The sequence below is a fragment of the Hippocampus comes genome, unplaced genomic scaffold (assembly GCF_001891065.2).
Source record: "Hippocampus comes isolate QL1 unplaced genomic scaffold, H_comes_QL1_v1.1 scaffold44, whole genome shotgun sequence".
In the NCBI taxonomy this organism is placed as follows: domain Eukaryota; kingdom Metazoa; phylum Chordata; class Actinopteri; order Syngnathiformes; family Syngnathidae; genus Hippocampus; species Hippocampus comes.
The window spans coordinates 479,994-503,545 of NW_017805546.1; the positions used below are offsets into that span (position 1 = coordinate 479,994).

The following is a 23,552-nucleotide window of genomic DNA, read 5'->3' on the forward strand; positions in this document are numbered from 1 at the left end:
GTTTGGTGCATTGACCTTAAGGAGTTATTGTTTATTAGTTAGTATTACAAGCAACATTGACCTTGCTCAATGAAGAAAAAGTGTGCGAGTGCGTTTGGGTGCATGGGGCATCCCGTGTTGATGCTGCGGCAACCATGGCAACCAGGCAGCCTGCCCCCTTCCTCGGTCTGCGTCCGCTTTGGTTTCGGAAATCCTGCAATTAAAAAAAATCCGAATTGAATCGTGCATGCATGAGCGACCGTGTATGGACGAGCATCCTTTGGTTGCAGACTAACTGCTGCTGGGGGACGTTGGGGGGCACGCCGGGGAGGGGTTTCTTTTCGAGTCTGCAGCAGAGAAGTTTGGCGCGCAATTCTGCGGAGGTCTGGCGGGAAAGCTTCCTCAATTGGCGCTCTTTTTGTCATGACTGAGTGTGTGCAGCTATTTCCAATCCATTTTTATTCTTATGATTATTTTTGCACTACTAGTAGAACTCCGCAGGCATCCCTAACTAGTTGTGGCTGAAATTATGGGATGCATCGTCATGGCAACAGACCAGACGTCACAATCTGGGCATGTGTGTTCCATTCCCCCCCCCCTCCCCGCCCCCCTTCTTCTCTTTCTCCAATGTGTGTTTCTTTTCTTGTTTTTTTCCAGACTGGCAGCCGTCTTTTTTTGTTTTGCTTCGAGAGACACACGAGCGGATCTCGGATCATCACATTTGAATGTTTGTTTTTCATCACAGAGCTGCGGATTTAGCGGCGGCTGACGAGAAGAGCAAGAGGAGGAGGACGACGACGAGGAAGAGGAGGAGGAGGAGGAGGGGGAGGAGAGCGGCGTGCCGAGGGTTAACTTTCACCATTGTTAGCCTAAAAGGGGGCTTTTTGGAGGAGGAGGAGGGGGCGATGAGATCAAGATGCCCGGGTCGCTGAGCAATGAAGACGAGGCGCAGGACGACATGGATTTTGACGACGAGATGCCAGGTGAGGAAGGAAGGAGGGAGGGAGAGGCGGGGGGCGAGGGGGAGGCGGAGTGCCCTTCAGCTTATTTAGCGACGCTTTGAATGCTGGCCCAAAAGAGAAAGGGCTTGTCCGAGGAGGAAGAAGAGGGAGGAGGAGGAGGAGGAGGAGGGATGGGCTGCAAAAACACGCACAGTCATGCTGTTATTTATGCGCGATCTGGCGTCTTTTGTAAGGGGAAACAGAAGAAAGAGGGGGGCGGGGGGCGGTTATTACATGACGGCAAAACGAGAAATGAAAAAAAAAACTGCATGTTTTGGGATGCGGTAGGGTCACCACCACCTTCCAATGTAACATTAGCCCCCCAAGTTTGGTCCAGCCCACTTGAAATGCTCCTCGTGTCCCCCTTGTTGATTATGCATGTGGACGTGTGTCGTCAACGGCGTGGGGAGCGGAGGAGGGTGGGGGCGCTTTAAAGTTGACTGCAAAGCAGATGCCTTCCTGAATTCAACTTTATCGAGGGGGCAAGTACATTTCAGAGAATTCTCGTTGGGCGTTATGAGCAAGCGTACTACTGGATGGAGCGACGATTTGGAAGGCGAGCTGGCGATTCAGTTTTATTTCATCCACAAGGCAACTCCATGTGCTTCACACAACCAAAAGTGCAAACTCTTTTACAAACAAACAGCTAGAATGCATTCAAAGCGAAGGTAACAAAAGTAACGTACTAAGAATTATAAAAAGGGCGTACATTGACGGAAATTAAATGCATTTACATATAGCAGATTGAAAATAATGTAAAAGCAAAGGAAGGAGATAAAAAGCTTTACTGATGGAGAATTTGACTTTCACCTCGACTACACAACGTGAAAACAACCACCGCTGCATACAAAGTGCTGTATATTTTATACATTGTATTGTACTTCAATTTAGTTGATTTAATAGTGTCACATTTTTATTATGTACTGTGCATTTCACTTTTTATAGGAATTGTATTTCCTGTTTATGAAATGAATCCATTGCAAAGTCACACGCTCATCGTAACACCCTTGCGTATACAAACTGGATTGACTGTAAAGTGACTTGCTGTGATGCCACCTGACAGAGAAAAATGAAAATCACTTCTTCTAAAGTAGATAGAAGCCCCCCCCCCACCCAAAAAAAAAGCTACTACACTGCCAAGCTGAAGCAAATTGTGCAAGCAGCTAATGTTATCTGGACAGCTTGAACAATAAATGGCTCCTGGTGTAGAGTAGCACACCACAAAATCACGGTGAACCCAATTGGTGACACCAAATACCGAATCCGTTGCCGCGCGCTGAAATGAACTCTTGTGAATCACGTGGGACGTTTGTGTGCCTTTTCCTCCATGAGGACTTTTCACATCACAAACCATCAGGCCATGTTTTTGTATTTATTTATTTTCTGGTTCCATATTGAGAGGTGAAATATTGCGACAGACCCTCAACATCATGGCGCCCCACCAACATCACCAGCACCACCCCCGCCCCCACCCTCCGGATTGGAACCGTGTCTATTTTGGGCCGCTCTCTGTGAAAGTTGACACCGTTTCAATCCAGCTGCCCGTGCTGCATTCATATTCAGTCTCCTCCCTCTCATTAACGCCTTATCAACGCCGCCGTTTGATCCACTCCGGCTAACTCCGGCAGATTGCTGCATCATCGGCAATAAACCATTCATGCTAATGTTAGCGCGCCCTGTTGCTGCAGTCTGATGCTGCTCTCCGCGGTCTCCACTTTCTGTTTTCTCGCTGCCCTTCGTCTCTTCTAATTGTAACCCAAAAGATTGCCTTGTTGTCAGCAGACCTCGGAATCTCCCATTCAACACGATGCTTCAGTAAGCGTCCGTCTTTGCTGCAGCTCCATTTATATCCATTTATATCCGATATGTATAAGAGTGTGTGAGAGGGTTTCATTAGTGCTGTCGGTCGTGTTTGCGTTAGGGATGTTCATGACCACTTTTTTTCAAAACAAATACCAATGCAAGTGCCGATATCTGTAATCCTTTTGTCATATTTTATTTTATATAATTTTATTGAACACAATGGCAGAAAATGTGAACCAAAGCCTTTTCTTTCTGACATAGATTTTGATTTGCCAATGTGTCAAACTGCCGCAGAACGGTGTCAGCTCCTGGCAAAGAGGACTCATTCCGTATCTTTTTTTTTTATCGATGGCTGGTATCGTGATGGGAAAATGACGCTTCGTGAACTTGAAGCACTTGTGATATTTTTTATCTCTCGAGATGGTGCACTTGGTTTAAAGATAAAGGCTTGTGCAATTAGAAAATGATCTTTAAACCAAGAGTGCATCTCGAGGAGTCAAAAATGATCACAAGTGCTTCATGAAGCTTCATGTGTCCATCACTATCGGTACCTTAAAATACGGCTAGTATCGGCTCGATACTGATACCTGGTATTGGCCCTCTTCCATACCTAGTTTCAGTAGTGTTCGTGAAAGAGTGATGTGCATGGGAGCCTTACATTTGTGTTTGAGACAATGTTTCACTAGTTAGAATGGGAGTGTTTCAGTTGTGTGCATGACAGAGAGAGATAGAAAGAGAGAGCGTTACAGTAGTTTTAATGTGTGAGAGCATTTGCTAAATGTAAAAGAGAAAAAAAAACAGTTGCACATGTGAGGGCGTTTCATTAATGTGATTGAGAGTGTGTTTAATAGCGTGTATGAGAGCATATCAGTTGAATGTGAGAGCGTTTCAGTAGTGCGCGTAAGATGGTTTCAGTTCAGTTTAGTTTAAGATAGCGGCGCGAGAGCCTTCCTTTATCACTCTCAACCTTTTCCGACAAAAAGAAAATGCCGGTCCCTCGTGTCCAATACTTGTGAGCCACGTCTTTACGGTTTATTTTCTTGTGAGACTGTTGGCCAAATTTCAAAGAGTACGACTTTATTTATCATTTAGTATAGATTTTCCACGCAGGGGCCAAGTGTCTTCACTGCGGTGGTGGTGGTGGTCCTCATTAATCTCCGCCGGCCCGTTCCTGCAGCCAGGAAGGTCAAAAGCGACTCTGTCGTCTGTCGTGGCTTTGCGAGGCTCGTTATCCCGCCGGCGCCGCGCTCCCGTGACTGATGCAACCTGCCGCTGACCTTCACCCTTTCCCACCCCGCCCCGTCCCGTCACGGTGCACTCAGCCGGCAGAGAGAAGATGTCGTTCCCCGAGGGGACGTCACGGGCCATTTAGCGGCGTAGGGGGGTGCGAGTGTGAGGCGAGGCAGGTGTTGAAGGCGGCGAATTATCGCTGCTGCTGTCACACTCTGTATGTGAGAGGCTGTGATTTGTGTGAAGGGCTGTCAGCGATGTAATTCAGGATTGTCTCTCACGCGCACCATTGAAATGCTGTCATACACACGACTGAAAAACTGGCACAGTTTAGATATTTTTGTTGTTGTTGATCACACACCAATGAAATGTTTCACACTTGTTGAAATGCTCTCACATACCCTACTGAAATATCTCCAACGTACTGCTGAAACTCAGATTTCGGTATATTATGTAATTTTATTTCAGTATGATGTGTGAGAGGATTTCAGTGCTGTGTGAGAGAGTTTAAGTGGTGTACATGACAGCGTTTCAGTTGTGTGTGAGTGCATGAAAAAGTTTTTGTTGTGTGTGTGTGTGTGAGAGAGAGAGAGAGAGAGAGAGAGAGAGAGAGAGAGAGAGAGAGAGAGAGAGAGAGAGAGAGAGAGAGAGAGAGAGAGATGGCATTTCAGTCCTGTATTTAGTTTTAAAGCCTTTAAATAGATTGTGAAAGTGTTTCATTGGTGCAAATGAGCAAAAAATAACACTAGCAAATAATTGGAAGAAATTCTGTTGGTTTCGATTTTTATTCTGATCCACACATTTCAAAATTGCCATGCTGATTCCAAAATTTCCCAAAAGTTTTTTTGTAGCACGTCAAGTTTTTTTTTCTCCACAGCTTACCACGGATTCGCTGAAGTAAGACATGGCAACTGATTACGACTGCCCTCATTTCCAGCTACGTGGCCACTTGTTTGTGCGCTCACAATTGAGACAGTGCAGTGAGAGGTGTGTGCGGCTCCCACTCGGTCAGTGCTATCAATATCGTTTAAACAGAAAGCTCGCAGGGTAGAAATTACCGTAAGAGGAGTCGTGATAGCTTTTCTCTTAACCTTGGAACCATGGGCAAACTAAGTTTGATTTTATTATATGCTCTTTATTGAGTTTTCGGAGCTAAATTGTACCTCTTCCATTTTAGTGTTTTATTTAAATACCTATACACTTCTTTCTTTTTTTTTCCTCAGGAAACAGAGATTGTATAGCTGAAAAACTTGATGTGATCATGTGATTAGTTTTTGATTCCGCACCTAAAAATGTAGTTAGTGAGCAACATTAATACAGTAATCCTGAATGAAGTCCCTGATGGCCCCTCGTGTATTTGTACCTTATCTTATTTATTTATAAAGCAGTTTGAAGACAGCAGCGCCGCTTTGACTTTTGTTGGATGTATGGATTAGGATTAGTTAACAGTGTCACTGTCTGATAAACGGCACATCGTGGCTAGCTTGACCAGAAAAAAAAAAAAAATGTGAATATTTGTGGGTTCACTGAAATAGTCAAGAGAAGCTAGCAGACGGCATGGCTCAAATGTAGACATCCAGATGGCAGTTGTGACTAACTGAGGGCCCCCCCAGCGACTGAAAACAAGCATCTCCATGTGGCCACTTGAAGAACCGGCGACTCCTGATGTGTCTGGAATGTGATGTGTGACTGCATGAGGCGGTCTCCCTCCTGCTCGCGCCGCTAAACTGTTTGTTTTACTCAACCTGCTTGGACCTGAAGGCGGACGAATGTTGGCAGGTTGATCCCACGCGCCGTGTAATTCATGCCGCGCGTTAGTAGCCATGTCGTCGGTCCGGGACAGCGGCGAAGCGGGCCGCCCGGCTCAGCAAGTGGGCTCGTTTGTACGCAGACACTTTGACAAGCGGCAGCTGGGAATCGCTCAGCAGGCCTGGGGTCCAAGCAAGGGAGTCCCCCGCTGCCTGCTTAGCGCTCCATTTCTCTCAGCTCTGACGTTTTGTTTTCACGATGGCCGCTTGACTTTCACGCACAAGCGATTATCGTCAGAATTGGACACGTCGCTCTGGCCATAAATTCACACAATCGTTTCCGTCCCAATCGGAGCGTTCGGTTGTCCGCAGTCAAATGAAACTCAAGTGGAACACAATCTCTTCTGGCTGAATTCCGAGTTGTTCTAATTTCAGTATTATGGCGTCGTTTGGAAACAATCAATCCGCCTGTTTTCTATTGTGCTTGTCTTCATTAAAGTGGCGGTCAGGTGAATGAAGTCTTTCCCAGCTGACTTTGGGCGTGAGGTGGCGTACACGCTGGGCACGAGCCAGGGCGCTAACAAGCACTCATTCACACCTCGCAGACAATTTAGAGTCTTCACCGAACCTAACACGCATACTTTTGGATGTAGCAGGCCTAACGTTCTTTTCGTGCGTGCAGATGAGGAGGACGCGCGCACAGCGCTGCCTCTGGCGTCTATCGGCGGCTTCTTCTCGGAAGACGGCGACTCCTTCAAGCAGCAGCAACAGCAGCAGCAGCAGCAGCAGAAGAAGAAGAAGAGCAAGAAGATGAAGGAGGGAAAGGTGGCCAAAATCAAGAAGCGGAAAAAGGAGGTCAGTCAACACAGGCCCGCCGCTTGTCTGATCGGCAACATACTCTGTGCTTCACACTTTCAATTAACTACGAGTCCCTAAGCACGAGTACTGCATATTAGATCGTTCATATATGTACATACTAGCTACTCCAGACGCCGTACTGTGCTAAATGCTACATTTGAGATTCGGTGGACGACACAGACAACACATACTGCCATGCTATGTGTACTCTACTACCTACCATCCATCCATCCATCCATCCATCCATCCATCCATCCATCCATCCATCCATCCATCCATCCATCCATCCATCCATCCATTTTCCGATCCGCTTATCCTCACAAAGGTCGCGGGGCGTGCCGGAGCCTATCCCAGCCGTCTTCAGGCAGTAGGCGGGGGACAGCCTGAACCAGTTGTCATCCAATCGCAGGGCACACAGAGACGAACAACCATCCGCGCTCACACTCCCACCTAGGGACAATTTAGAATGTCCAATCAGCCTGCCATGCATGTTTTTGGAATGTAGGAGGAAACCGGAGTACCCGGAGAAAACCCACGCAGGGACGGGGAGAACATGCAAATCCCACACAGGGAGGCCGGAGCTGGAATTGAACCCGGTACCTCTGCACTGTGAGGTCGAGCGCTACCCACTGGACCACCGGGCCGCCCTAACAATAAAACAATAAATGAATAATGAAGACTGCAGAATGCACAAAAACAGTCAAACTAAAAATCAAGTCTCATGCCGAGTCAAAAGGCAAAGAATAAAAATGAGTTTGGGTATCGAGGGGGCTTGCCGGTACCTCTAATAGCGTCTGGTCCGCAAACCTGAGGCACGGGGTAGGTGCGGGGGAGCTCAGAGAGGGTAAGGTGGGGCGAGGAGATTTCAAGATTTGAAACTAATAATAAGACTCTAAAATGTGTGGGGAGCCACATCCGACCTTAAAATCATCCCGTCATCAATCTAACCAACCTCCCAACCAAACGAGTCATGATCCAATGATCCTTGCCTCGTCTTCAAGCACTTCACTTTCGTTCCTTCTTTCCGTTAGCCAGAAGAATCCCAGTCGGGATTTCCTTGTTTATCCAACGGGCAGTGAGTGAAACAAAGGCGCTACAGTGTGGAGCCAAGAGAGGCTGTTTTCCAAGCAGGTCTCAGATCAGCCCGCCGTGTTGATTTTACAGTTCAGCTGTGAGGACAAAGACTTGTTTTTGAGATCCGACCATAATATTCACTCGTGTGCTGATTGGCTGGCTTGTGTGCGCACGGCACTGCGGTCTTCCCCTCCGAGGCAGAACCAATATGCCGGAGCATCTAATTTGATTAGACTATCAGCAGTTATCTGATTGTTCTCTCTCCGAGGGGGCCAACCATCCTCCTCTTTTGTCTTCTTTGGCCCCCTGTGCCACGTGCGGGTCTCTTCCATCTCGCCCTCGCCTTCCCCGGCTCGTTTCTTCAGCCTTGCTCCCCTCCTCCATTTACGCTCCTCAATTTACTCCCCTCCTCCCCCTCTTCCTCTTTTTCTTCTTATGCATAAATGAGATTTGTCTAGACGGTGGTGGCTGGCGGAGAAGCGCGGGCCTCTGCATAACAAGCTTGTTATGCGGAGCAGTGTGATTGGATGGTGCTCTTCTAATAGCTGCTGTGTGTGTGTGTGTGTGTGTGTGTGTGTGTGTGCGTGCGTGTGTGTGTGTGTGTGTGTGCGTGCGTGCAGGGTGAACGGAAGGATAGGAAAGAGTGAGAGAAGAAAATTAAATGGGGGTGAGATGTGCAAGCAGAGGAAGTGATGGAAAATGAACAGTGGCAGGGTTTTGAATGTGCGTATGTGTGTGTGCGTGCATTTCTGTGTTGGGGGGGCTGATGAGAATGACAGCAAAAGTAGGGAGAGAGAGAGAGAGAGAGAGAGAGAGAGAGAGAGAGAGAGAGAGAGAGAGAGAGAGAGACTGCTCAAATGTGGTCGCCATGGCAACACTGCCAGTCTGCTGGTAAAGGGTTGGCGGGCGCTGCGGCAATACGAGCCTTTCCACTGCGCCACAGAGCGAAAACGCCCGCAAGTGTATGTGTGTGTGTGTGTGTGTGTGTGTGTGTGTGTGTGTCTATGGAAGCAACAGGCTGCAGACACACACACACACACACACACACACACACACACACACACACACACACACACACACACACACACACACACACATGCTTCACTTTAATATGCACAACATGAAAGAAACACAAACAGAAGAGACTGAAAATACATGCAGATGTGAGAGGAAGGAAAACACGAATGCATGAATATGCTAACATAGACACACGCTCACACACAATGAAGGATGGAACAAACACACACACACACACACACACACACACACACACACACACACACACACACACACACACACACACACACACACACCGTGGATGTGCTTTCTGGCACAAAAACACCTGGCCGGTGTTGAATCATGCAGCCCTCCAGATGTCTCATCGCTTACATGACAGAGATGTTCTCTTTGTTCTTTTACGTGCAAAAGACTACCATTGGATTTGTTGTTTTACCATTGCAGCATCATAACAACCATATCCACAAACATCTGAGTTTACAGATATAACAGCAATTCTTCAGGTTCAAAATACCCCCCCCCCCCCAAAAAAAAAATCAAATTGTACAAAAAGCTCTTTCTTGCAACTCCCATTTGAAGCTTACTGTCAAACTAAAGATAAAAAAGACAATCACATATTTTATATTTAAAACAACCTGGAATTTGACCTTATTATGTGCTAGCTTAATGCTAACCGATAATGGGAAATGGCATGAATGGGCTAACAAATAGCATCAAAAACCCTTGAAGCGATTTCTTACTATTTGGAGCAGCATGGCTCAGTGACAGAGTTCTCATCTCCCAATCCGGATGTTGGTGGTTCAATCCCTGGCCATTGCGACCTTGTCGAAGTGTCCTTGAGCAAGATACCGAACCCCCAGTTTGCTGCCCTCGGTCTTTCCTAAAATGGCCCAAAGCTGAACAGTGCTCATTATTTTGTCCTCAGGGAGGCATCCAGGTGAGCGTAGACAGCGAGCAGGACCGGGCGTCCGAGGCGGAGGAGGACGAGGCGGACCGTCCCGAGCGAGGCTCCGGGAGCGAGAGCAGCATGTTCAGTCCCTCCAAGAAGAAGAAGAAGAAGCCCAAGGAAAAGAAAGAGCGGAAGCCCAGGAAGAAGAAGCGGGACGAGGAAGACGAGGATGACGACGATGACAACGGGAGCATGAAAGTTAGTTGCGCACGCATACCGATTTTCAAAATCGTAACTAATTTTCTGAATGTGTGAGAACCCAAACATGATGAGAAAACAACAATATTGCAATAGCGCACACACAAAACAATATTACCACTGGCAATTGAGAGTCTCTTCCCCCAAGCCAGATGTCAGTGGTAGTACCAAGCCTGACCTGTGAAAGGCAGCAAAGTGCCGAAAATTACAGAGAAGAACGATGAGCAGTAGTAGAAGAAGATATACAAGAAGCTCTTGCGTGTTTTGGGCTGTGCTCATCCAAACTGTTGACCGTATGCATCAGGTTTTGTGATCGTATGTATTGAACATGTTTAACATTTATGATTGCCGGTTTTGTAAGCACATCGGGGAGCATTTTGCACACCCTTCGTCATCTATATACATAATCTTTAGGAGACACCACAATAATCACCAAGGTTATTGCAGTTAACTCAAACTAATAAAATAAAACTAAAATTGAAATATTTTCGTTCACCAAGTAAAATAAAACGAAAATGCTTCCAAAAATGAAAACAAACTGAAATTACATCTTGTATTTATAATTCAAAATGAACTGATATCTTGCAGTGGACATTTTAAACGCATTAATTTTGGTGTTGCTCAATGTCTGTACAGAAGAAGGGAGGTCAAACAGTTTTTTGAGAATTCTATTTTACTTTACTTACTATTTAGTGACCAGACAAATTCTCTCCATATTTTTTTTTTTAAATCATAAAAACTAAATTAAACAAAGCATTTTTTGAAAAAATAAATAGAAACTAAAAAAGCTGCCCTAATAACAAATTTTGAATCGACAAAAAACAAAAGTAAAAACGAGATAAAGACCAACAGTGATGAAAAATCCCAAACTATTATAACCCTGATAATCGCCCCTTTTCTGAAATTTATCCTGATTCTCGTTACGCGTGTGTCCCTCAGGAGCCCAAATCGTCCAGCCAGCTGATGCACGAGTGGGGCCTGGAGGACGTCCAGTACGGCTTCACCGAGGACGACTACAAGACCATCACCAACTACAAAGCTTTCAGCCAGTTTCTCAGGCAAGCTTGCAGTTTTTTTTTTTTCTTCTGTGTCTGAGGAGCAGCGCACACCGCCCCCTTTTGTGTCAGCCCAGACCATCCTCACTTGGGGGCCGTCTGGAGCAGCTAAAGCAGGGGGCGCAGGGCAATGCGTGCAGTCAGCAGGAGACACGTGTGGGTTCCCGGGGGCTTGGACCTGACGGTCTCTCGCGGGCCGGCATGCCAAAGCTCAAGCTGTTGGCTGACAAATGACAAACATGACACAGCAAAGCTGGTTTCCAAGCGCGTGGGGCTTTTGGCCATGTGCATTTCGTTTGATCGTTTGCGTGCAGATGCACGTAGTAGTAACCAGGCTGATTTGAAATGACAGCGTGTGGGTTGTCACCTCTGTAATAATATCACACTTGATTTTATGATGTTAAAAAAAACATGACAAGAAAATCGCTGATATCCAGCCATTTTCCATTGGTTTTCTCATCGCAAAAATTCTTCCATAATAATATTTGAATCGCTATGGCATTATACTGCCATAAACTGTGTTTTTGGACATTCAATGTTTTCTTTTTCTGTCTGTTAGTCTTATGATTAACCTTTCCTGCTTCCAGGCCTTGGAATCAGCAAGAAATTGATGAAAAGTAGGCAGTCTAATAACTCTCGTGAAAAAAAAAAAATTAGTAAATTCCGTATTTTGTTAAACTGAAAAATAGAAAAAGAAAATCTCTCCCAAACCCCAAGTACTAGAAAAAAAAAAAAACTGTTTGAAATCACATGCCCACAATACGTTTCAGGACACATGAAGGCCTCTGTGATTACAGTTTGCTGTTGAGCAGTGGAATGATTTCCATGATGATCTCTGCTGCTGTCGTCTTGGTTCCCGCCAGGCCTCTCATTGCCAAGAAGAACCCCAAGATCCCCATGTCCAAGATGATGACGGTCCTGGGGGCCAAGTGGCGCGAGTTCAGCGCCAACAACCCATTCAAGGGCGCGTCTGCCACCGCCGTGGCGGCCGCTGTCGCCGCCGCAGTGGAAACGGTCACCGTGGCGCCGCCCACCTCTGTGAGCCAGCTGAACGCTCAGCTGGGGCCCATCAAAAAAGCCAAAACCAAAGAGGGAAAAGGTAAAAGTAAAAGCCGCTTTCAGGTTCTTCGTACAGCTCCACTACGATCGCATTGGTTTGTGCCGCTGTGCCTAATAAAGTGTCGGCTGAGTATATCGGCGGTCACTTATATGGTCTGTATCTCTCAAGGGCCCGGGGCTCGAAAGAGGAGCAAGAGTGCGAAAGACGTGAAGAAGAAAGTGAAGGCGAAGAAGACCAAATCGAAGTCGGGCCAAAGCGGGAAGAAGAAGAAGACGTCCTCGGTGAGCCTTGCTGGCATTCGGCAACATTTTCTTTTCTTTTCTTTTCTTTTTCGGTGTTCATCCAGTCATCGCACAAATGGGCTTGCGCTCCTCTTTCAGAGTGACGAAGACTTCCTGGACGAGTCGGACTTTGACGACATCAGCATTCTCAGTGCCTCGGTGCTTTGCGAGGCCTCGGGGGCCGTCGCCGCCAAGAAAAAGGCCAGGCGGGGACGCAAAAAGAGGAAAAGTACGTTGGAACCCGGCGTTGAGGATCCATCGTGTCACTCAAAGTTGAAAATTTTTAAGTCACCCGCTAAGCCATTCAGCCATCAATGTAGCCGTCATTTGGGAAATGCCTCTTCTTCTTCCAGAGGAGGACGGCGACGGCTACGAGACGGACCACCAGGACTACTGCGAGGTTTGTCAGCAGGGCGGCGAGATCATCCTGTGCGACACGTGTCCGCGGGCGTACCACCTGGTGTGCTTGGAACCTGAGCTGGAGAAGGCCCCCGAGGGCAAATGGAGCTGTCCGCACTGCGTGAGTACCACTGACACTTTCGACTCCACTGCTGTACTTTTTTCAGTACACGAGTATGATTTTATTTTTCAGAGGACATTGACCATGGACCATGACCAAACAGATTTTGACAACAGTTAGAAATAGTAGTCAGTGTTTGTACAAAACCTTCAGATTTCTCCTAGAAAGCAAAAAAAGAAACGTCATGAACAGCTGACTCGAACATCTGAACTTTGAGGTTAATCAGAGTAAAATGCCTCTGATTGATGGTGGCGGATGTTGGAATGTGATTGGTTTCATCTCTAAACAGCCACAACCCCAGGTACCTCAGGATGTGCCCACTTACGCAATTACTTCATCCTGTTGTTTATTTTTAGTTTGCCTTTGGACAAAATAAAAAAAGAAAAAAAAATCTACGTTTTTGTACTTTTTTCAGTACACGAGTATGATTTTATTTTTCAGAGGACTTTTTACTTTTTCTCCCTCCATTTGAATTATACTTTCTACTCTTCACTTTGTCGAAAACAGTTCTTACTTTTATCAAAATAAGGCATATGTAGAGAGAAAAGTAAAGGTTGTGGTTGAGATTTTCATTTATTCAAATTTGGGAGTCTAATAAGGCTGAAAAAGTAGAGACAGCAACATGGAGGAATGTGAACGTCGGGAGCATTGACGACCATGACCAAAAAGACTTTGACAACAGTTAGAAACAGGAGTCAGTGTTTGTACAAAACCTTCAGATTTCTCCTAGAAAGCAAAAAAAGAAACGTCATGAACAGCTGACTCGAACATCTGAACTTTGAGGTTAATCAGAGTAAAATGCCTCTGATTGATGGTGGTGGATGTTGGAATGTGATTGGTTTCATCGGAAAACAGCCACAACCCCAGGTACCTCAGGATGTGCCCACTTACGCAATTACTTTATCTCTGTTGTTTATTTTTAGTTTGCCTTTGGACAAAATAAAAAAAGGAAAAAAAATCTACGTTTTAAAATGATTTATCTTGTCATTTTTTAATCTCACAAGAACCTGGCAATTGAACACGGGTGTGTAGATTTTTGATACCTACTGTATGTAAGAATAATTGGAGTAATCCTCCCCAGGAAGGGGTTTTCATTTCCTTCAGATGCCACAAGATGATAGCAAAGGCCTACTTTGTTGCAGTGAAGCTCCTCAACTCACCTGACTTTGTTTCCTTGGCCCAAAAATATACCACCAGATGGTGCCAAAGCAACGCTATTATTAAAACTGTGCGCCCGCAGGAGAAGGAGGGCATCCAGTGGGAAGCCAAAGACGAGGAGGACGAGGAGGAGGAGGAGGCGGCCGGAGAGGAAGAGGACGACCACATGGAGTTTTGCCGAGTGTGTAAGGACGGCGGGGAGCTGCTGTGTTGCGACGCCTGTCCGTCCTCCTACCATATCCACTGCCTCAACCCGCCGCTGCCCGAGATACCCAACGGCGAGTGGATTTGTCCGCGCTGTCTGGTGAGCCGACGTTTATTCACTGCAACTAAGAGCCCAAGAAAATGCACAAAGAGTTTCACCTAAATGCAACCAATGTGTGCATAGTTGTTGATAATATCTCATAAATACACTTCATTAGTTGTGATTCATGTGATCGATGTGCATATATGCATCCATGGTTTGCCACGACGGATTTCTTTTAACTTTTCTACTCAGTTCTCAGAAATGAAATGCAAATATAATAGTTGAGCTTGAAAGTTAAATACAACAAACTGATTTTTTTCATGTGCCACTAGAGGGCGCCCACATACCAGTGGTCCGGCAGGTGCTTAAACAGGGGCTGTTCTTTTTCCTACCCGTACCTCACATTTTCTTTTCTTTTTTATCTATCTATCTATCTATCTATCTATCTATCATAATTGTTGAACTTGAAAGTTAAATACAACAAACTGATTTTTTTTCATGTGCCACTAGAGGGCGCCACATACCAGTGGTCCGACAGGCGCTTAAACAGGGGCTGTTCTTTTTCCTACCCCTCCCTCACCTTTTCTTTTTTATCTATATATCATTTGAGATGGCAGAAGAAAAACAATGCACTATACATGAAATATAGCATAGATTTGCTATTGAGCTTTCCAGTAAGATAATTCTTTTTGTAAATGTTTTTATGTGCTTTCCGAAATTGGCCGCGTGTTGCGCTGATGAAAACTCCTGACATCTGAGTGCAATTATGCGTTGCCTCCAATTTATCAAAGTTGGAAATAAATCGAGAATTCCTTTCTGCACTAAACATCAAAATGACAACCATGGAGTTAATTCACTTTTGTTCTGACTGTCTCACGAATGTTTTGTTGGCCTTGCTGCTTGCTCAAACATTTTCATCCCCGCATTGATGTTATTTGTAGTGCCCGCCCCTGAAAGGCAAAGTGCAAAAGATCATGCACTGGATGTGGGGTGAGGCCCCGCTGCCCGCCGAGCCGCCGCCGGCCCCGGACGGCCACCCCGCCGCCGACCCCCTGAACAAGCCGCCGCCCCTCAAGGGCCACCCCGAGCGGGAGTTCCTGGTCAAGTGGGCCGGACTGTCCTACTGGCACTGCTCCTGGGCCAGCGAGCTGCAGGTGACAATCATTGGGACACAAACCCCACACACACTGATTTCAAACCTGAGCTTGAAACCACCACCCTTGTTTGAATCCCGAACCTTGGCATGAAATCCATCTTTGAAACCAACATCTTTATTTAAAACCCCAAGCCTGCCTTGAAACCCTACTTTCAACCCCTAATAATTTTTCACACCTCTCATTTGAATCCATGGTCCTGGCTTGAAGCCCCACTTGGAAAACCATTGCCCTTGTAGGAAACCCTAAACCTGTCAGGAACTTCTAATTTGAAACCCTAAACCAGTCTTGAACCTCCAACCTTGGCATGCAACCTTTATTTGAAACACTATTTGAATCCCTAATTAGCAATCCTGAACCCACGTTGAAACACTTTGTGTGCGTGCATGCGCTTGTGCAGTTGGAACTCTACCACACGGGCAATCCGGAACCCACGTTGAAACACTTTGTGTGTGCGTGTGTGTGCATGCGCTTGTGCAGTTGGAACTCTACCACACGGTGATGTACCGCAACTACCAACGCAAGAACGACATGGATGAGCCACCGCCGTACGACTACGGCTCCGGCGAGGAAGAGCTCAACAGCGACAAGCGCAAGAGCAAAGACCCGCAGTACGCCGCCATGGAGGAGCGCTTCTACCGATACGGCATCAAGCCCGAGTGGATGATCATCCACCGCGTTGTCAACCACAGGTGCGCCACTGCCTCCCGCTGAGCTGGAATTTTTCACTGGCCTTAAAAATCTTACTTTAAAACCTTCACCATTGTGTGAAATCCTAATAAAGCTCCATAATGCTTTGTTTGAAACCTCAACCTTGGCTTGAAACTCCAATTGGACACCTAAGCCATGTTTGAAACCTTAACCTAGCTTCTTAAACTCTTGTTTGAAACCAGAATATACACGCTGAGTTGGAACAAACATTTTTTTCAACATTGCCCTTATTTTTTCTTCCATATTTATATTTCATGGTTTAAAATTGCTCTTTAATATCTCTTATATTCTTGGCATAAGTGGAGGGACAGTAGCAAAGTCAAAATGTGCCCTGCCGATGTGTGTGCGTGTGCGTAGCTTTGACAAAGACGGGGATGTGCACTACCTGATCAAGTGGCGAGACCTCCCTTACGACCAGTGCACGTGGGAGGTGGACGATTTCGACGTGCCGGAATACGACAGCCATAAAGCGTCCTACTGGGACCACAGGTACGCCAAAGTCCCAGTTGGCATCACAATCATTTCTGTAAGGCAGGCGAAGAGCCACGTTTTTTTTCGTCTAGGGAGCAAATCTTAGGCGAGGACCAGCGCCCCGTGGTGCCGTCGAAAGGACCCACGCTAAAAGAGGAGCAGCCTAAGAGGGAGATCCCTCCGGACGCTCCCATCATTGACGTAAGCTCGCGAGATCGACAAGAAGAATTTCCCCGTGGGCCGCCGTGACTAACCGACGGTTCGCAACCGCGGCTTCCGCAGCCGACCATCAAGTTCGAGCACCAGCCGTGGTACATCAACGCCACCGGGGGGACGCTGCACCCGTACCAGCTGGAGGGTCTCAACTGGTTGCGCTTCTCGTGGGCGCAGGGCACCGACACCATCCTGGCCGACGAGATGGGCCTGGGCAAGACGGTGCAAACCATCGTCTTCCTCTACTCGCTCTACAAAGAGGTCAACCATATTCCACACACTAACACAATTTGGATCAGGGTTAGACTGCCAAATAGTTTGGGGATTTTTCGTGAGAGTTGAGTTTTGCTTTTTCAATTTCGTGGGTTTGTAGATGTTTTTTTATTTTTTTATTTTGGTTTTATTCATTTTAGTATTAGTTTTTGCTCTTTGAGAGTTTTGCGCATTTCTTGTTTGCAACATAAAATAAACGTCGAGGTAAGTGTTGTGTAGTAAAAATACAACAAAAATACATGCCACACTTCTGCAAAACAAACGTCCACAAATCACGATCCACAAACATTTTATCAGAGTCAATTGTTGCCTCTTAATAGGTCTGTTTTTTTTTTTTATTATTGTGAAACATCATTATCATGATCAATGTCTTCTCTTGAGCGAATATCATGAATTATAAATAACATTTTGACAAATTAAAGGAACATTTGGTATTTCACAAGTGTGTATCAAACTAGTAGCCCCTTGCATGAATCACTTCTCAAGTCGTAACTCTCACTTTCAAAAAGGTTGGTGAGCCCCGTCCGTCCTTGTGCTTGCCAAAAATTCAAACTGTGTGTGAACGTGTGCGCTGCGGTCATCCAGGGTCACTCCAAAGGTCCCTTCCTGGTGAGCGCGCCGCTGTCCACCATCATCAACTGGGAGCGGGAGTTTGAGATGTGGGCCCCCGACTTCTACGTGGTGACCTACACCGGCGATAAAGACAGCCGCGCCATCATCCGGGAGAACGAGTTCACCTTCGAGGACAGCGCCGTCAAGCTGGGACGCAAAGCTTTCCGCATGAAGGTTGCGTGAAGCCCTCGCCTACTTTCTTGTGATTAAAAACACGAGCTCGCGTCTCCAAGTGTTCTTGCGTCTCGCAGAAAGACACGCCCATCAAGTTCCACGTGCTGCTCACGTCCTACGAGCTGATTACCATCGATCAAGCCATCCTGGGATCCATCACTTGGGCCTGCCTGGTGGTGGACGAGGCACACAGGCTGAAGAACAACCAGTCAAAGGTAAAGCTACAACAATGAGGGATCGGGCTTCGGGCTCCACAACCACTAAAAAAAAAATAGAAATCAACAATCAACAGAGCCTGGAGGATGGAAGAAAAACAAAGTACTTGACAGAAATTGCCGGTGTAATGATTGTTTTTGCCCTAGTGATCAAATCATTATTTTTGGCGCCATCTGGCGGAGTCTTGGGGTCATTGTTAGGTTTATTTCATTTGTTTCACTGTTTTTTTGAGATGTCCTCTTTTTGTCGGGCAGCAGGGTTGGGGGGGCAGTCCTGCAATGCACCTTACACACAGTCACAAGTAACGATGATGTTTTGAAGAATGTTTTTGCTTTGCTGCCGATGGAGCCACTTCTAGCCGCTGAAGCGTACTTTGTCGTGACGGGTTTGCCTGTTTGCCATTTGGGTAAAGTGCTTGTATGTGTATTTGGATGCCCATGTGTAAATTGTTGGTGGTAAAAGGGGGACCCAAAATCCGACTTTGCTCAGGGCCCCCTGAAGGCGTGGGCCGGCTCTGTGCGTACTCTTACTGTAAGCTTGTCCCGTGCAGTTTTTCAGAATCCTCAATGGCTACAAGATCTACTACAAGCTGCTGCTAACTGGAACTCCTCTTCAGAACAACTTGGAGGAGCTTTTTCACTTGCTCAATTTCCTCACGCCGGAGCGATTCAAGTACGTCCGGCTGCTTCAAATCGTCTGTTGTTCCGTTTACTCAGTCGGCATGCATTACACCCATTACATCCATTGCGGAGGTTCTCGTGACTAAATCCCACCTTTGTGCAAGTCAGTGGCTGACTTTCCAGTGACTGGACAGCAACCGTTATTGATTGTCCATCGCATGGATTCTTAGTGAGAGTCATTCTTTTTTTTTTTTTAAATACTGCGCAGTAATCTTGAGGGCTTCCTGGAGGAATTTGCCGACATCTCCAAGGAGGACCAGATCAAGAAGCTGCATGACCTGCTGGGCCCGCACATGCTCAGAAGGCTCAAGGCGGACGTCTTCAAGAACATGCCGGCCAAGACGGAGCTGATCGTGCGGGTGGAGCTCAGCCCCATGCAGAAGTCAGTGGTGCCGCAAAATATGTCAAATCTATGGAAAACAGAGGTTCTCAACATTTTCGGAGTCCGGGGGAGGAGGTTTTCCAAGGATCTCCTCATGATCCAATGCAACAAAAAATAACTACCATTGGTACTGTACGCCTACATGCCAGAGGAATGAAAAAAGTTATTAATTTTTTAAAATTTCAATGTCATGAGATAAATTCAAAAATTTTGAAGGTAGAAACATTTTTAATTTCACAGTAACAAAGCTGTTTTATGTCGAGATGAAAAGTCCCAAATCTGGCAATAAACATGGATTTTTCCAAGTTGTAATATTAGCATCTTGAAAAGTCTTAGTTGAGCAATCAAAGAAAGCATTTCAAAAGAAGCCCCTTTATTCTTTTATGTTACGTCCTTTATTCTGGAAAATTTGCCATAATCCCCCTCACCCCTTTCTCCCCCACTCAAAAAAAAAAATATATATAAATAGGACTCATACAGCGCGCCCCCGCTATTCACAGGGGATAGGTACTGAGCCCTGTAATTGAAATCTACTCAACCCGCAGATGTCGCTCGACTAAACAAGACTAGACGATTAGACAGGGCTATGGCCTGAATAAATGAAGGCTCCTTCCGTCACTTCAACAGAGTTCCTTGGCCACAAGATGGCATTAAAGTAGGACAGGTGAGTTTTTCATCCATTCACGGAGAATAAAAACCACCCATGGGCGAATATATGAAGATGCAGCACATATATGTACGGGTTCACTGTTAAATGGCCCAGCGCGATACTAGGGACTAGTTTGGTGAGTTGTGTTTGTTCTATTGGCAGCCCCGATGCATACAGTGGGTGATTTTGTGCTCTCGCCCCATCAGGAAGTACTACAAGTTCATCTTGACGCGGAACTTCGAGGCCCTCAACTCCAAAGGCGGCGGCAACCAAGTGTCCCTGCTCAACATCATGATGGACCTGAAGAAGTGCTGCAACCACCCCTACCTCTTCCCCGTTGCTGCTGTGGTGCGACTGCGTGCGGAGATGTTTTCTTGAAGAGCCGAGCGGGGGTGGGGGTCACTGACGTGGGCGCTTCTCTCTTGTAGGAAGCTCCCGTTTTGCCCAACGGCTCGTACGACGGCAACCAGTTGGTCAAGTCGTCGGGAAAGCTGACGCTGCTCCAGAAAATGCTGAAGAAGCTCAAGGACGAAGGCCACAGAGTTCTCATTTTCTCACAGGTAAGGGCAGGCATAGTAGAACGCCGTTCTCGAATTGGGCCCATTGAATGTTGCCAAAGTGGATCTATCGTTTCTAATCCAAGGCACTGCAAAAGTGTTTGTTGACGGACTCCACGTCAACATGAATTTGATTGTTATTGGTTCATTCAGAACACAGAGGGGTGTGCACTTTTGTGCAAAGTCAGCGGGCTCCACACTAACTTTCTTGACATGGAGGACAGTTGCCCCAGCCTGAAATTTTAGGAGCGCAAGTAGAAACATTTGTGGCGCACACTTTCAGTCAAGTCGCACAGGAAATATTCACTCCACTCCTTTTCACCGTATTATCAGCAAATTTACTGGTCGCACAATCGTTAGTCAATGACAAATGTACTTGCACTGTCGTAAATTTTAGGCGCAAAAGGCCACCATTTACACGCAGTTTGGAGCCTCGACACACTATCTTGTTGTTTATTTTGGCGCCCCCTCTCAAAAAGGTTTCCCTTTTTTTTGTTTGTTTGTACTGATTATACAGCTGCGCATTTTCCATATCTTTATCAATAAATATCGTTTGGGATTTTTGTGCAGATGACCAAGATGTTGGATCTGCTGGAGGACTTCCTAGAGTTTGAGGGTTACAAATACGAGCGCATCGACGGCGGCATCACCGGAGGCCTGAGGCAGGAAGCCATCGACCGCTTTAACGGTGGGTTTTGCTCAGTCGTGGGAGAGAAACCACGCCGTCAAGGAATTAGTGACTGTAATTCATGTGAGTGCTGCCTTTGTTCATCTGCAGTCGGGTTGACGTGTTCTGTAAATGACACTTGAGGTCACACGCGCCCAGAATTACCTTTGCGTTCTCGGGTTGCAGCACCAGGCGCTCAGCAGTTCTGCTTCCTGCTCTCCACTCGAGCCGGAGGCCTGGGAATCAATTTGGCCAGCGCAGACACCGTCATCATCTACGACTCAGACTGGAACCCTCACAATGACATCCAAGTAAGAACTTCCTTCACCTTATTTCTGATTTATTTAGCATCAAATGAAAATAACAAAAGAAACGGAATCATCGTTTTTTTTTTTTTGGGGTATGTTTAGTCTACTGCTGATGACGGTGGCTTCTTTTCAGGCTTTTAGCAGAGCGCACCGCATCGGCCAGAACAGGAAGGTGATGATCTACCGCTTTGTGACGCGGGGCTCGGTGGAGGAGAGGATCACTCAAGTAGCCAAGAGGAAGATGATGCTGACCCACCTGGTGGTGCGGCCCGGCTTGGGCTCCAAGACGGGCTCCATGTCCAAGCAGGAGCTGGACGACATCCTCAAGTTTGGCACGGAGGAGCTGTTCAAGGACGAGATGGAGGCGGCGCGCACCATGGGGGGTACGGCCGTGCCACACTGCACAACAATTCCTATTTTTCTTCATGTTTTTCTCCACACGCAGGGGATAAAATGAATGCTGTTTTCACATGGATAAATCGAAAAAGGTCATCAAGATATTAAAAACAGTCCTTAATGTGATTCATAAATTAATATAGAGATATTCAATAAAATATTTGTGTTTGTCTATTTTTAATAATATTTCCTAAACATAATATTGTGTTATTTCATGAACAGTGTAGCCCATTTGTTTTTATTAATTGTTGCTAACCCTAACACCAGGAACTACAACCACAGTAATAAGTAAAACGCTGCTAACCATTCTTTTTTTTTTTTTTTTTTTTTTTTTTTTTTTTTTTTTTTTTTTCCAGTAATTTGATTGAAATGTTTCTTTCTGCCCCTCCATCATCGTCAGGCGACAACAAAGACGGCGAGGAAGGCAACGTGATCCACTACGACGACGACGCCATCTCCAAGCTCCTGGACCGCAGCCAGGATGCCACGGAAGACACGGAGATCCAGAACATGAACGAGTACCTCAGCTCCTTCAAGGTGGCCCAGTACGTGGTCAAAGAGGAGGACGGAGAGGTGAGGAAGAGCCACTTGTGAGGGCACAAAAAAAAAAAAAAAAAAGACTGTGCATTTGAGTCCATCTGTATGACTAGCACTGAGTAAAGATGTAGAGCGCCAAGTTAGCTCAGCAAGGCCTTTGGCAACCTGCGTGCGTGTGTGTGTGTGTGTGTGTGTGTACGTGTGCAGGAGGAGGTGGAGCGCGAAATCATTAAGCAGGAAGAGAACGTGGACCCGGACTACTGGGAGAAGCTCCTGCGCCACCACTACGAGCAGCAGCAGGAGGATCTGGCCCGCAACCTCGGCAAGGGCAAGCGCATCCGCAAACAAGTCAACTACAACGACACCACCCAGGAGGACCAAGGTAGGCGTCGCCAAACAAGGCCAGCACCGTATCTGCGGTTGCCGTTAGCGCCCCGGGGTTCATCTTTCATAGTGGCGCGTCGGAGTCACGTTCAGGATGCAGGACATTTTGTACATTTACAGTGGAACTTTACAATGGAAAAGGGAGGGGGGGGGGGACAATCGGAATGATATGCTTCGAAAAAATGCAAGTTGTAACCTCTTAGACAGCGATGGCCTCACATTGGAGCGGATTGTTTTCGACTGGAAAGTCCCCACTGTATTTGTCTCGACAAAATGATTCCGCAAATGAACTTGTCATGCTCGTGTGTCGAGTACGTTTTTGGTAGTCCTGTTGTTTGATGCCACGTGGAAGGCGCGCTTGTCCATTACATTACATTACATTACGTACATACTGTACATACTCTATCAAATGAGTCCATCTTAGCTTTTGCACTCCTGGATTTTCATCCTGAAGGCGGTTTCATCGGCGTCCACGACCAGAACGTCAGCACAGAACGTGCGCGTATTTCTTCCGTCCTCCCAGCTTGATGAATTTCAATGACAGCTTTTGACCTCCATGAGTGTGATCTTTCAAGTACATGAGTTCCGCCATGAGGACTCTCCTCAAGCGCTCAGCCACCAAGAGAGGTTCAACATTTTTGGAGAGCACCCTCTCCGACTTGCTAAAAAGCCAGGGCGCGCTCGTTGAGCTGGCTGGCGCGACGCCCCCGGGTGGCATCCGACGGAAGCAATGTACTTTGTCGTCTCTGATGTGTGGTGCTCAGAGTGGCAGGATGATGTTTCAGACAACCAGTCGGAGTACTCGGTGGGGTCCGAGGACGAGGACGAAGACTTCGAGGAGCGGCCGGAAGGTATTCCGCTCCTTTTCATTAGGGACACTTTATTAGGGACATCGGCTAAAGGTCGACGTAAGCAATTTTCAGTAGATCAGTCGTTAAGTGTACCGATTGAAGTGTCTGGTGAGTGTCTGCGACACAATACCGTAATCTT

At 46.6% G+C, this 23,552-nt stretch overlaps 1 protein-coding gene across 1 annotated transcript; it reads left to right on the top strand.

Annotated features, from left to right (window-relative positions):
* Positions 1-624: 624 nt before the first annotated feature.
* chd5 (chromodomain helicase DNA binding protein 5) lies at positions 625-23,319 on the top strand. Its single transcript, XM_019879497.1, has 25 exons — positions 625-962; positions 6,444-6,616; positions 9,636-9,857; positions 10,797-10,915; positions 11,776-12,011; positions 12,141-12,253; positions 12,353-12,482; positions 12,607-12,773; positions 14,014-14,235; positions 15,120-15,332; positions 15,813-16,024; positions 16,401-16,532; positions 16,607-16,715; positions 16,797-16,988; positions 17,586-17,786; positions 17,864-18,001; positions 18,553-18,674; positions 18,891-19,064; positions 19,920-20,061; positions 20,142-20,273; positions 20,841-20,958; positions 21,124-21,248; positions 21,379-21,628; positions 22,042-22,214; positions 22,386-23,319. The coding sequence occupies exons 1-25, from the start codon at positions 896-898 to the stop codon at positions 22,728-22,730; spliced, it is 4,227 nt and encodes a 1,408-aa protein (XP_019735056.1). The 5' UTR covers positions 625-895; the 3' UTR covers positions 22,731-23,319.
* Positions 23,320-23,552: the final 233 nt, after the last annotated feature.